The following is a 17,369-nucleotide window of genomic DNA, read 5'->3' on the forward strand; positions in this document are numbered from 1 at the left end:
CTCTTTAAATCCATTTGTATTCAGAGGCTGTAGCACCCCCGCAACATTTGATCCAGTGGTGCATTTTACAGCATTTATTTGATCAAGTCACTTTTAAACGCATGTTCTCAGAGTTCTCTTTTCTAACTTCTCAGATGAGAAGAATTTCTTCAACCTAAATATTTTGGGTTGCTGGCCAGATGAAAAAAAATGCACATGAAGATGTCACCTTGCAATAAAAGACCTTATAGAGATTTTTCAGTTATTTGTGCATGTCATAGAGGTGACGTATCCACCCATCCATCCATTATCGATAACTGCTTATCCTCTAGAGTCTCGCCGGGGGTGGAGCCTACCCCAGCAGACATTGGGCGAGACGGGGTACACCTTGGACAGGTCGACAGTCTATCACAGGGCTAACACAGAGAGACAGACATCCATTCACACTCACATGCACACCTACGGCCAATTTAGAACCGTCAGTTAACCCCACAAGCGTGTCTTTGGACTCCCTACGGGGACAAGGAGAACATGCAAACTCATTATCTGTGCCCCAGCCAGCTGTTCGGTTCAAAGCCTGAAGCTTCTTGCTGTGAGGTTACAGACTAACCACTGCACCACTGTCCCTCAGAGGTGAATTATGTCATTTATTAACAAGATAAAGATCATCTTAATTTCTAATGACAATAATCATTAGTTGCATCATTTAACATTTCTATCATCAGAAACCTGTTAAGGGAGGCGAGAAGAAATTACTTTACCAGAGGACAAAAATATGTTTGCATTAGTTCTGATTGATCTGTCGAAGGGTCACAACATAGTATAGTTACACCACACGTGGGAATACTAATGTAGTGCCATCAGTGTCAACACTTCAGGGTCGTTCGACATTAGCCAGGAAGGATCCATTAACGGCGATCACATCACAATACGTTTGATTTCTGTCTACTGACTTGAGCTTTCTCTCTTTCTGGCTTGATCTTTGATGTCATGCAACGATAACCTCATGTGACCCAGACCTCAGGGCATGATGGGAAATGCTTAGCTGGCTCCTTGTTTAAATGGCGGCTCAGCAATATGACATTTTAGGGAATTGTTTCATTTTTGTTGTATTGTTTTTTGTGTTGTTCAGCATGTAGCACAGTTCCAGTCTGTTGTATATAAATTTTATAAATCTGGTATGTGAGGATTATACAGCTGGCAGTCTAAATACGTGATCAATAGAAAGTTTGAATAGCTACAGGTGAGCTCAGCTGATTTACAGACAGCGGCTAAATGATACAGCGCTGATGTGCAGTACGTGAGAATACACGTAAAATGAAGTTTTAGTATGGCTCTGGAAACATTTTATTAAATCAGGATCATATTCGCAGGATATGTGTGTGTTTTGTAACTTCCTGCACAGACTGAAGGCTGCAGGAAACTGTCTGACTTGAGTTCAGCTTTTTGCGTCCGCCACCTTTCCAGGTGAGGCACAGTTCATCATAACTTTGTCAAATAGTCCAGTCAGACATGAGCTATAAAAAAGTGAGTTACCTCAACATGCAAGCCAACATGTCTTAGAGATTTATAATGTTTCCACAGAGCAGGATGGCTGGCAGTTGCAGGTGTAAATATCTTATTCTTTCTGACAGACAATTTTATATGTGTGCGTTTATTCTCTTGTGAACTGCCTGCTTGTGTATTGCTGCTGCAGTGTGTCTCAGTGCTTGTGTGATGGATGCCTTTGTCAGTTCCAGGTAGCCCAGTGGACATGTTGGCTGTGTGATGTATGCTTTAGCAGCTCTCTGTAGCCCCTCTTGCATGCACTCACAGCAGCAGCTCACTCTTAAAAATAGAGATAATAAAATGTACACATCTGGAGCATAAAGGAGAGGTTCACTATACTATGTTATTACTATATTACTATATACTATAGTATACTATATATACTATATTATTATTAGTACATCCCTTCAGAGTTTTATTGTTTAGTGCGGAGGTTGGGGTGATTTAAACACCCTAGCAGACTCTCTCTCTGGAGCCCTCAGCTATGGTATGACTCAGGATGTTCAGTTTTAAAACTTCCACTGGTCCTGCCAGAACACTGGTTACCTCCAGACACCATCACAGAAGGTTATTGGCAAGCAGGAAGCATTTTCATCAACCTGGCCCGTTGTCATGGCAGCCTTTGTCCTTGCCATGGAGACGCGGGCCGGTTATTGAGAGTGACAGGTGGATTTAGAGCTGTCTGTCAGGAGAGGTTAACGGCGAGAGCGACGTGAGCTGACATCGGGTCGGGCTCTTTGGGTGGGCGAGTGGGTGGCGGGGGTGGCGGGGACAGAATGCAGTGATTGGTTATGCAACAACAAAGGTGGACTAATCTTTGCTGCTACACACACGACAGCAGGGATTTTCTGGAGAGGCCACCATCTATTGTTTTTCTGCAGCCAGCAGCCAGTGAACAAATTCACATCAGAAAGCACTTCCTCATTACGGTGTCTGAACATTAATCTGCCACTCAGCCCTTCACCCATGACCTCTTAAAAGGATTACCTATGTTTGGATTCATATCTTTATCTATTAGTAATGTAACTTTACTTCCAAACATCGGTGAAAACAATTCATGGCTTCTGGGTTTCAGGAAGTACTTTGTTGGTATGGCCGTTGGCGTTGAACATGTAGACTGCTATTTAGTTTTTATTGTTTTTTGGCACTGCACCTGAGAAGTGTTTCATTTACATTTGCCAATAACCAAAGAGTTATTTTTATTTCCACTGATGAGACATTTAAATGTCACATTTCAGAGCTTTCTTGAATGCACCATAAAAATAGTTTGTGTCTCATAGACATCTGGGCTGATGGTCGCCGTTCTACATTTAATAAAGCAGACTGCGCAGCAAATTTGTCTGATGGCCTCTTTGGCACAGTTTTCAGCATATTTATCATTGTTTTTGATTTGTTTCCTGTATCATAATTATTTTTTTTCCCAGCACATGTGGAAGTTTACTCTGAAACTGCAGAGGTAGTTCTGTGTGCAGATGGCAGATTTGGCTTTTGCATTTGCACACTTTCACACACACTCACTCAGCAGCTGAAGTGAGCAGTTCTCAAATTGCAGATCAGTGTGGTCTGTGTGTGTGTGTGTGTGTGCATTTGCCCAGTTTGAAAGGCTTTCCGGTGCAAGCCATTCCATATTAACTGTGGCCTCATTGATCCAACCCCATCAACACGCAACAGGGCCTATGAGTAATTGTGTAGAGCATGTATCCGTGGTGTGACTGACACAGTGAGAGTGTCTGTGTTTCCTCATGGGCTGCACTAATTTCCCTAACCATTATGCGAAGTGCAAAGGAAGTTCAGTGAGAAAGCAGCATCAGAGCACGAAGCACACAGGCTAGTGTGTTTGGTAGTCAGAGTAGTAGTAGCAGGAGAAATAAACCCTGCGATACTTGTAATAAATGATGTATTTATAGTGGCCACACATTTTCATAACGTGACTAGGATAAAACATCAGTGGAAATGTCAGGTTTTGAAGTCGAATCCTCAGCAAAGCTTGAATCCCTGTTTTTAATGAAAGCTTTTATTCCTTAAAGCTCTTGGCACGCTAGTTATTCCTTTGTCAGCACACGCAGTCTGGGAACAGGCTGTATGTGGTTTTATCTTCCTGTGGTCTCCACTGCTGGTTTGCTCATCCAAGCTCTCAGTTCAGCTAATGGTACCGTAATGGCCATCAGCTCAAGTCATGCTTTTTAGTGGCACTGAAGGAATATGTTTTTATGTTCGTGTGAAGCTCTTAGCTTTACGTTCATCTACCCAGCGACTAACAGGTCAGCCGTCAAGGCCATGAAGGTCAGCTCTTGCCATCTCACTTAGTATAATCTTAGTATAATCTTTTAATTTCTACAGAAGAATGTCAATGGCTATATGATGTACCTTGTTCACTATCAATAAGAGCCAGGAGAGTCGGGTTGTTTTATTTGCTGGAAAAACATATTCAAATCGTTTTTACAAATAGTTACGCACAGTTTGTTTCATCAGTCTGTGTCTTTACTGGACAGAAACTTGCAATGACATGGCGATTTGAATAATTTCAAAATGTAATCCGGGGCTGGCTTCACTGCTGCAGCTTGTAGGCTTCAGAATTAGATTTGGGCAGTTGGCTTTCTATCGTGCTGTTTGACACGTGGGTGAATGGCTGAGTATTTGGGCCAGAGATCCAGTTTTGGTTGATTCCCTGTGATAGAATACATAGGGTGTACCTGAAATTCAGGCACATAGACACACTTAAGAGGTTTGCATGGCCCTGTGACACCTTAACAGGGCGGTCTATGCTGGTTGGCTGGAAAGTGACGTGACAATATTCAGCGCACAGAGAAGCAAGTTGAAGTTCTGAATTCATTTTATAGCTTCCATGCAGTAACCGCTGTTTGTGCGTTTGTGGCTTCCTCCTAGGCTCTGCTCTTGAATACAACATTGTTGCCTTCATTTGAATGAGTGCTATCTGAAAGGTTGAATACACTGGACGCGCTGAGCGCTGAACAGCTCCAGGCTGGCTCTCTTGTTTTCATTTTCCAGTTTTTGCGGTAGGCTACATTTAAACGTCCTGCTTTCTCTTTTGGATTTGAGTCGAAGAAATCGGATCAGTGGGACTTCAGATGTGACATAATGTTTGCCCAACTGTGATGGTTGAGGAGTTTTGGTCAGACTACACTCAGGCAACCACTGACGCACTCATGGCTTTCTTCTTTGAGGCTGTGTGTGCTGTTCGTTCTCTCTTCTCCCACAATGGTGAGTCAAATCGCTGGTTTAAAGTTTCTCTGGTGTGTGGATATGTGTGTTAATACTCACTTCCCTCTGTGCAAGTCAGTCGTTTTCCTTGACAAAAAACGTGTGTGAGAGTGTGGGGGAACAGTAAGAACAGGTTAGCGCTGATGAATCCTCTCCACTGAAAAAATCCCCTCGCCATGGACTGACACTGCAGTATTGATTTCTGTGTTTATCCCGCATGGGGATTGTCAGAGTGCATTAGCTGACCGAGGCAACCCACATTTTACCCTGTCAGAGTGTTCACATAAACGTGAGGGCTCTTGTGTCTTTGGCTCATGCACATGGGAACATTTGGAGTGTGGTAGAAAGATGGCTAAACAACAAGGGACCCAACTGATGTTTGATGGGATGAAGAAACCAGAGGTCATGTGTTAACAGTATACTAATTGTCCTTGTAGCTCAGTTACTGTAAAATGACAAGAGTGCTGTCAGAGATGTATGAAGATTGCAATGTAAATCCTGATACATGATAGCACAGACATTCACTTAGAATTTAGACTGTCCACAAATGTACATTAAAATGATTGTTTCTTTTACGTTGGTAATATTGCTCTGATAAGAGTACTCTGATAGTAGTACTACATACAATACTTGTGTGATTGTTAAAGTGCTGGGTAATTTTTATTTTTTTCTAACAGGAGATATGCAAAAAGGCGATTCGCTTGGCTTAAAAAGGACTATTATTATTAACTGTTTGCTGTTTAGTGACCTTGAGTAACGTTGCTCTAATGATGACTGTGGTGATCTCCTGACTTTAACTGAAACACCAATAATAGGTCAGAAGAGTGACTTGATTTACAGTCAAAATACGTTTTCTTCAAATATACCTCCAGCTAGAGTGTAGGATGGATTGCATTGAAATCTTGTTACATTACTTTAATAGTCCCCAGAGGGAGCAGTGTAAATGCTGATCACCCGACCTTTGACCCAGCATCTCAGCTGCTCTACTTTGTTTTAGTTCTAAAATATATACTGTATATGCTAACATAATCACTGTGAGCTTGCATGACTGCAGACAAAAAAAGAAAAAAAACTAGTTTAGGAGTGAACCACATCTTTTGTGACTGGCCATCATCCTAAAATTTGATGCACAGTTGCCTTTTTGTTCCCGTGTGTTTCACCTCTTGTACATGACCCAATGAATGCAGCCTAACCAAATTTATAGCGGTGCTCTGCTGCATGCCTCCTTATTGTAAACCAATTATTTGTTTCTTCCAAGCAGCTGTTCCTGTGGCCTTGTCAAAAGTAGACGCAGTGACATGCACATTAACTTTGCATTTATGCTAGTGTATGAGCAGTAGTGTTGCTGTTGTTTACATCAAATATATTAATGTAAAAATAGTGTGATTTTGCAGTGATTGTCCCTGAATGACCTCTTACCTTAGTGCAGGAGCAGTTTGTATTAAATATGACTTAAATATGACCTACACCTACAGATGTGGTCACCTCACACAGTGTATGGCTGTAACCCTTACTTATATCTCTCTGATCACCTTTGTTGGGTGCGGTCCCTAGCCTGATCTCCTTGCTGAAAGGGGAACCAGCTCCAGCTCGTCCAAGCAAATCAGACACTGTCTGCGTTTGTCTGGCATTAATTTGGCTAATCAGAGATAATGAGAAAGAATAATGACCACTCACACGACAAATTGCTCTCAGACTGATTCATAGAAAAACAAAATGGCTCTAATAACGCACATTAACAGCTTCACACACACTCTGCATTTATAGCCAACATTAAATAAGCAAATGCACAAGAGTTCAGCACATAGATCAGAAGCACATGGAGCCAAAGAGTCTTCTTTCAGAGGTACTTGCTCTGCTTTGTCTCCGCTGCACCAACTCTGTTCTCTGACCGACTGGCTCAGTACACCAAGGCCAATGTCTTTCTGAATGGTTTCTGCTGCCTATTGATATTTCTGCAAATAGAAATCCTGGCTTACATCTTTGTAAAAGAGGGAACAGACCTTGACACTTGTCTAGACACGATCGTTTGTTGAGTGCACCATGTAAGGCTTTCTGAGCTATCCATCCATCCTGCCAGCTCACAGTAAAGCCGAAAAACAGCAGCCATGAGCTGGGAGCAAATCTGAGGTTTTGCATACACTGTTGAGTGCTATTACACCAGGTAAATATCTTAGAATTCTCTGTTTTTCTCTCACATATAGGATAAATGAGCCTGACAGGAGGCCAGAAGGTGTCCAGGAGAGTCAGAGAATGAACAGATGGGGAAGAGGGGAGAAAAAAAACAAATACAAGCAGGCTTTCCTATTGAAAGAGCGGATCGTTTTTATGGCACGATAACAGCACAGTCGGGAAAATGACTTAACGTTTGCGTCTTAACCCTCTCTCTCCGACTTAATGTTGTACTCGCATCATCTTACAGCACATCAGCATAATCAGCGGTTTGGGCACATGCCTCACTGATCTTTGGTTCCAGTAGCTACAAACCAACCATATGGTAGCTGTGACTCTGCACGGCCCACACTTACATGCAGCTAACAGATGGAGGTTTTATTATTTGTTATTTTTGACTGACAGGTGGGTGGTCCAGTGACTGTGGGTTGTGGTGCGTGTCAGAGGCACCCAGCAACATTAGCTCGATGGTGTGTGTGTGTGTCATCCCAGTGGGGACTGACCCCTGCTTTTATTTTCCAATTAGTTCTCATTTGTGTCTCATTAGAGTTGTCTGGTATTCTTTTCACCCTCGAAGAAACACACACGCCCTCTGGGGCACGCGCATATTTGTGCGGTGGCGGTGATTGGACACACAGCCCTGCTTTAAAGTGATGGTTTGTGCTCAGTGTGGGTTGCATGCAGGCAGATAGGCACACCTACACACACAACCCACATGCAGTAACTCCATATCAGTCTTGTTTTTTTGGCAGTGCACATGGCCTTACTGCATCTACAGATCATCATTGATAGGTAGGTAGAGAAAGGAAGAGAAGGATAGATAAAGAGAGGTACATAAAGAGATGGATCGAGATAGAGAGATAGCTTGACAGATTGATGGACAGTGGGTTTTTGAGCTACTAACTACAGAATGTTTTTTTATTTACTCCTTTTTCTTACAGTATGTGCTGTGCCATTTGTCAAAAATGTACTCTAATAAAAGATGTCAGCCTATTTTTTCAATCTGACACAGTGCCTTTGTGTTATTCCGTGTTTTCTCCACCAGTGTTCTTTTAAAGGCAGACCAGGAGTCGTTTCAGCGTTGCTCTCTTTCTCTGGCGCTGGCGCTGCCACTCAGGCCTGAACGTCGGCGTTATCTCAGGACATTTCGACCTGAATGCTGACACCAGGCCTAATAAATGAAATGTCAAGACTGCTATAACACGGACACAAACTGACCCTAAATCTGGATATTTACATGCTTAATTTGCTGCTTTGAATATTCCCCAACACCGGCGTAGACTGATACGTTATACTATCAGTCAACGTCAGCTGTGTTTACTGATACTTGACCGTGTTGACAGTCATAGTTTGGTCCTGGCACCAGTTCAATTCTAGTCTGTTTCATATTCCCGTTGGCAGGGTTTCAGTCTGGTTGAGCTTTACACCTGCTACTACTGTCATGCATCAGTCTGTGATTGTATGAAATAACATGTATGAACAATATCTGGAAATATCACTCTCCTTGTGTTTTGGTTCTATCTTTAGCACCGTAACTAATTACAACTTTTAAAATGACTCCTGCACAACATGCCTTTTTTCTGTCATTGCCTGAGATAGTGATGTCAGTACTTAAAAATGGCATTGAGGCAATGCTGGGTTATTCTCTGTGGTTTACTGAGTCGTGCTTGTGAGTCAAATGAGCGATGGCCTTGTTCTTTCCAGTGAAATGCTAACTGGCATCTATCTCTCTGTTTTTCCCCCCCGTCTCCCTCACTGCCTGTCCTTCCCTCCTCTCTGTCTCTGTCTCCCCGTCCTCCAGACTTTAACTATAACACAGATGGCTACGAGGGGGACGGAGCAGAGGATGGCAAGTCCCAGGATGGCTCGGAGACGCTGCCCTTTATAGATGAATCGCCCACCATGTCGCCCCAGCTGTGCACGCCCCAAGGCCCCGACGGAGTCTCCCCCACACCACCAGACCTGGGGGTAAGAACGCATGCACTCATATACAGATGAAGGTACTATTTAGTGGCAGTCCTCCTCACTTAAAAATTCCCACTGCTTGACAGAGGAATAGTAGAAACAGATGGGAGAGAGGAGGAATGTGCAACATAAATCACTTGCTTCATGTTTTTGATTACACAAAAGATGATTGATTCTCCTCCTGAAGTAGAACATGACAAAGTCCTGCAGGTAGTTATTTTGGTATATTCACATGAACTTTAAGTACTTACGTTGCTTGAATGAAATTCTACATTATAGTGAACTGAATTTTTATTTTGCTATGACACAAGACACTCGAAGTAGCTCATCTATCTGTTTATTAATCAGTGGACGCTGGTAGCAGGAAAGTCCAGTGTTTGGCATATGACCTAATTTCCTGTTTCTATGCAAAAACATGTAAATCCGGAGTCATGTTATGTTTTTTCAAAGCAAAATCGGTGCGCTACTTGCTCCAGAGGGTTGGGCTGAAGCCCAACAGCTGAAGAGTCCAGCTCAAGATTGCTGTGGCTGAAGAGAGCCCACAGTTGGAACCCTCGTGCAGGTGAAGCCTCGTCAGTCTTCGCTGCCCCACTCAGGCGAGGTGTACAGGTTAAGGGGCGAAACACCTGTGACCCTGAGATGACAATGCGGAAGGGTTTCCAACAATGTGGATAGAGAGAGGAATACCATCTCAGAAGAAGATCTGCATTACCATAGTTTAGTTCCTGCAGTTGCAGATTGTAGCAAAGCATCTCTGACATTTACTTCACCCTAGTAGATGCATCTTTTAAAGAATGCTTTAGCAGTTCTTTCCAATGTCCCTATTATGTTCCAGTCTGATACAGTACTCGCATGCATCTGTACGGACTTAAAGAATGGTTGGTCGCTGTGATCATTCCTGCTTGTACTGACCCTAAAGAATGCATGTTGTCCTCGTTCTGTGCCAGTACACATTCTGTGGCTCAGCTAAACCGAGTCAAATCAAGGGGCTGTCTTCCAAAGCTGGTGTTCTTATTGCATTATCTGTTCTTGTGTTTCCCTGGACAGTGTTGGGAAAAGGAAAGGAGTTGTACCTCTTCCAACCACGGTGCTTGGCTAGCTGTTAATGACTGTCATTGTTGAAGACTGTTCCTGTGTCTCTGAATATAGTCCAGCCAGCATGAAGCTGTGTTCCTTTGAATGCTGCATATTAAAATAGATACATAGAGAGATGGATAGGGAGAGATTAGGGTGATTTGAATACGGCTGCAAATTACCCAGATCATTCTCACAGATACATGCATCATATTAAGACAGTTTTTTTTGTAATACAATCTGAATGAGTTCCTGTTGGGCTTGCACTAATGTGCTTTAGTCATATGCAATGATCGTTGGTGCAGACAGTTAAACCATTAACCAAGTCATCCCTGTGAAACGTAATGGGTCAGCAACATATGAATGTACTGGTCTTGCTTTCTAAAGAGCATGAACTATTCAGGAACATGCCTGATTTCAGTCAGAGGGTAACTGCTTATTTAAGTGTGTAATACAGTATGAAGGAGTTATGTGTTGCACTTATTATACACTATATATAATTATTGCAGCTTGATTGTAAATGTTTGAATTCATTGGACATGATCAAGCCCAGAGCCACTTGCCTGAATTCTGGATCATCCGCGCCTCAAATGAAATGTGATGTACTGTGGTATTGCTAAGCTGAACGGCAAAAACAACAATTATTCAGTGAATTGTGACAGTATCTGGTTAATCTGCTGTTAATTTACCCATAGAATGGGTGACCTGAACCATCATAGTATCATTGTCCTTAGATTTGTCAGAAGCCACCACTAAGTCCAGAGATAGTAACAAAGTTTTACACCTCTGACTAGTAGAGAAACCAAACAACACATACGTGTGTCAAAGTTCTTTTGAGATGAACTTAAAAATAGATGTGAATCATTTGGTGTGTGAAAGTCATGTGACTTTAACCTAAATCTAAACTATACTTTAATTAATATTCAGTGTGATTGAGAATACAAATAAACTTAAAATAGTGTGTTGGAAATGTTGTCTCTGTCTAAGGTTTGTTGCCAGAATTGACCTTTAATTGTTAACGATTAGCCACAACAGCTGGACTGCCTGCAGCACGCTGCACTGCAGGTGGTGCATTCACAGCAGCAGGAAGTGAACACTGACCCAGATGAGCATTAACGCCACCCACAACTATCTGCTAATCTGGTTGTGATGAAATGGAAGTTACTTTTGTTTTAAGCTCTAATGTTTTTTAACTATTAATTGCATTGATCGTCTTTTTGTCACTCCCTCAGCGTTTAGTGTTATTGTCTGTTGACAAGTTCATTTGAAATTGCAGTTTATTGCACACTGCATGGCTTGGAATTTAAATAGATGTAGCTGTGTTTATTCCAAGTAAGCTTCTTCTGATTACTGCTGCTAGAAAAATGAAACACTTGCAGGGGATTTTCACAATTAAGTCCACCCAAGCATCACCCAGCTATTTTCATGATCCATTTCTGGTAGAGAGTACAGACATGTACTACTTCCATAAAAATGTTTTCTGAATGTGTATCCCTGCATATTTCAGTAGGCGCTGTCGTGTAGTCATTAGCTCTTTTCATATCAGTACGTCGGAGGTTAGCAGTTATCTTTTCATGCCTCACAGCGGTGTTTATGTGTTTGTATGACTTTCACTGGGTGCCCTGTGTGAGTGGGTGCATCAGCACCCTGGGGAGGAGCCATGTTGACCCTAACCTTAACTGACCCTCACGCTCACCGAAAGAAAGAATGGCTGGCAGGCTTTCATGCACATGGCAGCAGTTATTTTATACAGTATGAAAAAGCCAATTATGAGCATTGCACTTAGATGTTTGTGAGTGATTTATGCCTTCATAGCTCTAGAGGAATGAGACGTGTTTATCTATAGCCCCAGAAAATAAGCTTCTTTTTTAAAGAATGTCTCTCTCATCCTGGATCTCAAACTCAGTTTTTCTTCATCCAGCACCGGCTCTTCTTCCTCTGTAAATCTTCCTGCTGTCTCTCTTTCATTGGCTCTTTATTTTTTATCTCTATTCCAAACATTATCACTGTAGGGTCACAGTATTGCGAATACAATGTTGCCTTGGTAATTGGTTTTCTTTTAACAGAGGGGATGGAAGAATTCTTACGCTTATTAATGTGCTGGATTCACTGTGAGTTGTTGTGGTGTCAGCTCATGTAAATGAAAACATGTCTCCATCTAGTGGCGAGCTGCGGTAAGGACAGATGAGCTGGAGCCTTTTTCACATGAGGAAAAATATTTCAAATGTAACGGCATTTGGAAAGAATGGTTCAATTACCTCTTTTTAGAAGCTTGACCTCTGGACCTGAGTCAACTTATTCAGAATTATATAATTAAATGAGCAACAGTGTAACATAATATAAAGCCTTCTAAAAGGTTAGTTCTTCTGAAAATATAAATAAACTGGTTAGAGAAAAGATTCTTTAGTCACATTTAAGTAAATCAGGAATGGATTTGAGCTATAAATTAACTATATTTATGATTGAAAATCACCAGGTTTGAGCTCATAGGGATTTCATTAGGGCACATTTTAATCCTTCCAAAATGGCAAAATGTACTATCCAGATTTTTAGATCAGATGGTGTCTTAAAGGTTTTGGTAACCCTGGCCAGTGTTCAGGTGTAGCCTTACAAGTCCAAATGACTTCATGTGCTTTTAACAACTTTTGCACCCTTTTTGTTTTTTAATGTTCTTGAAATAAATGAAGCTCTTTGTTGCCTGGGCAGTATTGAGTTATTTTCCCAAACTGAGACAGGGCGGTCACAGTAAAAGATTGTTTGTGGAGGATTTATGTCTGACGCTGCTGCCTCACAGGCTCTAACTCTTCTCCTCACTCGCTTGTTAAGATGGCTCTCCTTTCCGCTGAGTTGGCACCGGTCTTTCATCTGCTAACATGAGAGCGCCAGCGCCGACACCTCCCCGTCAAAAGGCATGCGTTTCAGCATGTTGTGTGTAAATGCATAAGAGAGCATCGTTAATATACTCAACTTAAAGAAGTCTTTGACTGGAGAGTGTAAGGATGGAGGTTGTTGAATTTATTTAGTCGCTTTGTCCTTCTCGTCATTTTCTGCTTGTTCCATCTGTTTTTTTGTTTCATTTAATTTGTCCTCTGCTTAAAAGACCTTTTCTGCCAATATTAAATCCTTGCGGACGTACAAATGCGAGCCACAAACACTAACCACTGGCTTGTAAAATATGCCTGACCTACATAATGTTGACTAGGAAGTTAGTGACTTGAACAACTAGATTTTGCAAGGTTAGCAAGGTTAGCAAGGTTAGCGTGTCCACATACAGGCAGAAGAAGTGACAGCCAGAGAAATTGGAAAGCAAGAGTTCTGTAGAGCAGTGGTGGGTCTTGCTTCCTGTATGGTTGCACCTTGAGGTCGGGAAGTCTACTGCATTCATTCATAAATACACACAGCCACAAAGATGAATAATTAGGAGTTTGACTTATTTTTCATATTTTTTTATTTAATTTATAGTAATCAGGTCATTGATTTCTTTTAACACTATGTTCTGCTGTAACATAAGACATAAGAGACACTGTTTATTTATCCCACATATGGGAAATTTCCTTGTTATAGTAGAATTTAACAAGAATATATACCATGTATATGAATTATGTGACCTGTAATTAGAATCAGCCGCACTAGGAGTACATCAGCTCTTCCCTCCGCAACATCCAAGGCTCTCAGCAGATCAATAAAGAAACGGTGGTCAGAGATGAGGGGAGAGAGATCAACTCTGTAGTACGCACTGGTGTGAGAAAGAGAGAAACTGCGTGTTTGCTCAATGAGGAAGTGGTTTTTGCCTGAATAGAACGGAAGAAAGAAAAAAAATTAAAGAAGCAATAATGAGAATGAGGCAGACTGACTCTCCCACCGTGGCACAGAAAGAAACGGTCTGTGTAGCCATCAAGGAAGTGGCTGGATAGTGTGTTTGTTGTGAGGGGAGGGGCGGATGTAGAGGGAGGGCAGACCTCATCGACCGAGGTGGAACAGTGGCTCACACACACACACACACACACACACACGGAGGACGCTCGCTAACACCAGGAAGCCCAGCAGAGGAAGGGGGTGGGGTTGTGTAGGCGGGGTCCTCTCCCCTTTCTCTCTCCCTCTCTCGGTGTCCAGACGACTTGCTCTGAAGGGAAAACACTGATGTGTCCAGGCAGGCCCTGAAGAAGGCAAATTGGAGGCAGAAAGAGGAAAGGAAGGAGAAGAAAGAAAGAGGGAACCATGGAGGAGGAAGAGGAGGAGGTGCTGGGCTACTTGGACAGAGTGTTGCAGGAGGAGGAGGAGGTGTTTGATTATGGAGATGGGGAGCTGGATCCAATCACTCCGAAGCATAGACAGTTCAAGGTGAGGACGGGGTAGGACAGCTGGATGCAGGAAAAACACACAGACATACACACATTAGGAGTACTACTATCCTGACCAGGCTTGAAAGCTTGGCTATAAACACACGGCGAAGTATTCATTGGTTTCTTGGCACGATGTGAGGTGTCACTATGCGCTTCTCCGTTTACATATGAACCATCTGTGCTGCAAAATGCGTCTGTGTGACAGCCCCCGGCATCTCGGCGCGTCCTGATGAGGAGTTACTCCGGAGCACATGTCTGCTCACTCTGCCGCTTTCTGAAAAGCGGCCGCTTTCTGTTTCTCACGCTAACTTCTGTCTTTGTGTGTTTGTTTGCGTGCGCTCCTCCCAGTCGATGAAGTGACAGAAAGCAGGACCGCGTTACGCTGTTCCCCGTCACTCATGATATCAGCTCTGTTATCACGCAGAATGAGAACAGCGGGCACCACAGGAAAGCGTGTGGCATTTTGTTTTTTGTTTTTTCCCTGCATGTAAAGCATAACTGGGAAGTGCGCTCACAAGAGCAGGTTACTGTGGAAAAACTCCTTTCGCTGCTCATGCATTTCTCATCTTGCCTCTCGCCACACAGTAGCTCTTTGTACAGCAGAGGGAAAATATTCTTTTCCATTTTTTTTTTTCTTCTTTTTTCATCTTGCTGTGACACATTAATCGCTAAAGGAGTGTCTCTACACGGCACCATAACTTGAACAAGCTATTAAGAAGCGTGACTTGTCTGGAGATGTCCTGTAAGCTTTGTGGTGCTTAAAAGAAGTGTTTGGCTATTGTTTTCAGCTACGCTTTCTCTCAGGAAACACCCAGCATTAAAACAAAACTCAAACGTTGCAAAAAGCTCCACATGTGCTGTTCAGATCCTGCATTAACTTATCGTGGTGATAATGTAAACCACGCAACCTGACTGATTCTCTTTCTGAGTGGAGTGTTAAGATGTATATCGCCATTGCAACTTCCTATCCTAGTCCTTCATCTGATAAACTTGAGAGGGTCTACACATGTGTTTGTTACATTCATCAACATAAGACTTCTCACATCATTTCTCTCTGCATGGTTGCTACATGTTCTGTACTATATTTTGTTCATAATGTAGATAAATATCTTAAAAGTTGAGTGTAGTAATAGTTTCTGCAGAATTTTTTTTTATCTCCAGAACTAATTCTTATCTTGGCTTATGTAACTGTTTAGCTTCTGCGTTGTGTTGAATAATGCTGAGGTGACACACTGCTAACCGTGATTAAAAACGTGACACATACCTCAGAAGTGTGCAAAAGGGGCGAAAAGAATATACACTGCCTGGCCAAAAAAAAAGTTGCCACCAAATAAAAGGTCCCACACTCTAATATTTCATTGCACCTCCTTTAATTTTGATTACAGGACTCATTCGCTGTGGTATTGTTTCCATAAGCTTCTGCAATGTCACCAGATTTATTTCCATCCACTGTTGCATTAATTTTTCACCAAGATCTTGTATTGATGATGGGAGAGTCTGACCATTGCACAAAGCCTTCTCCAGCACATCCCAAAGATTCTCAGTGGGGTTAAGGTCTGGACTCTGTGGTGGACAATCCATGTGTGAAAATGATGTCTCATGCTCCCTGAACCACTCTTTCACTATTTAAGCCCAATGAATCCTGGCATTGTCATCTTGGAATATGCCCGTGAACATCAGGGAAGAAAAAAATCCATTGATGGAATAACCTGGTCATTCAGTATATTCAGGTAGTCAGCTGACCTCATTCTTTGGACACATAATGTTGCTGAACCGAGACCTGACCAACTGCAGCAACCCCAGATCATAGCACTGCCCCCACAGGCTTGTACAGTAGACACTAGGCATGATGGGTGCATTACTTCATCTGCCTCTCTTCTTACACTGATGCGATGGTTCCCCACTATCCTTCCAGTTTTTAATAATGCGTCGGACAGTTCTTAACCCAATTTTAGTAGTTTCTGTAATCTCCTTAGATGTTTTCTCTGCTTGATGCATGCCAATGATTTGACCCTTCTCAAACAGACTAACATCTTTTTCACGACCACAGGATGTGTGTTTAGACATGGTTGTTTAAGAAATGAGAAGCTACTCATTGCATCAGTTGGGGTTAAATAACTTGTTCTCAGCTGAAAGATAATCACCCATGCAGTAATTATCCAATAGGAGGCTCCTACCTATTTGCTTAGTTAAATCCAGGTGGTGACTTTTTTTTTTTGCACCAGGCAGTGTATAAGGTGTACAGAAGAAGAAATCACTGAGGAAGAGGCTCTGAACATAAAGTGACACTTACACAGCGGCTTCTATACATCTTAACAGCCAGCTATAGAAACACATTGTTATTGCAATTAGATTTGGTGCAATTCTAACAACATGTTCATATATGACCCTGTATCTAATGCACATGCAGTGATAGGGTACACCTTCTACCTTGAGGATTGACATCAGTGTCAGAAGGCGGATGTCAGTCATGATTGGGTTAAAGCAATGAGGTCATGGACCTTTCCTCGTCTTATCAGGCAGTGTCGTCGTGGTGCTGATATCACTGTAAGGATCCAGCCGTGTTAATAATTAATATTTCAGTTCTCATTGCTGTTCTTCGGCCTCGCCTAAAGTACACATGTATGAATCACTTTCTCCACTTAACTGCTGTTAGATATTTGCCCCTGCAGCAGAGGGCAAAGACTGAATGACTGCCTGGACGGGAAATGGTGCTTTATGACAGAACGATGTTCATTTACTGTTAAGGTTTGCGTAATTATTAAGGAGGAGGATTTGTTAATCATTTCAGTCAATAACTTTCTAACACTTGCTTTATAAATAAGCACTCCAGGAATTAAAGTAAAGCATCATAACGCCACCATCGTACAATTCACAGCACAGTGGAAAATAAGTCAGGTGGACTAGAGATGTATGAATGGGAGTGAGTATGTGTGAAGCTTCTTGGTCGTCCAGGTCCTGATATATCTGAAACCAAGCTAAAACGAAAGCAACTGGACTTGTTTGAGTTTCCTTGAAGACGTTTCAACACTCATTTAGTGGCTTCTTCACTTCTAAATGACTGGT

General features: G+C 42.2%; 1 protein-coding gene across 3 annotated transcripts in view; it reads left to right on the top strand.

Annotated features, from left to right (window-relative positions):
- abr (ABR activator of RhoGEF and GTPase) overlaps positions 1-17,369 on the top strand; it is a 122,420-nt gene that overhangs the window by 37,274 nt on the left and 67,777 nt on the right. For 2 of the 3 annotated variants that reach the window (XM_084564068.1, XM_084564069.1), the window contains exon 2: positions 8,723-8,889. In XM_084564068.1, coding sequence (XP_084420194.1) covers positions 8,723-8,889 — 167 coding nt within the window. Of the gene's footprint in view, positions 1-8,722; positions 8,890-13,474; positions 14,302-17,369 lie in introns of those variants that run through there. The other variant, XM_084564070.1, reaches the window with a different exon arrangement.

This window comes from Chelon labrosus, assembly GCF_963514085.1.
Source record: "Chelon labrosus genome assembly, chromosome: 17".
Taxonomy (NCBI): domain Eukaryota; kingdom Metazoa; phylum Chordata; class Actinopteri; order Mugiliformes; family Mugilidae; genus Chelon; species Chelon labrosus.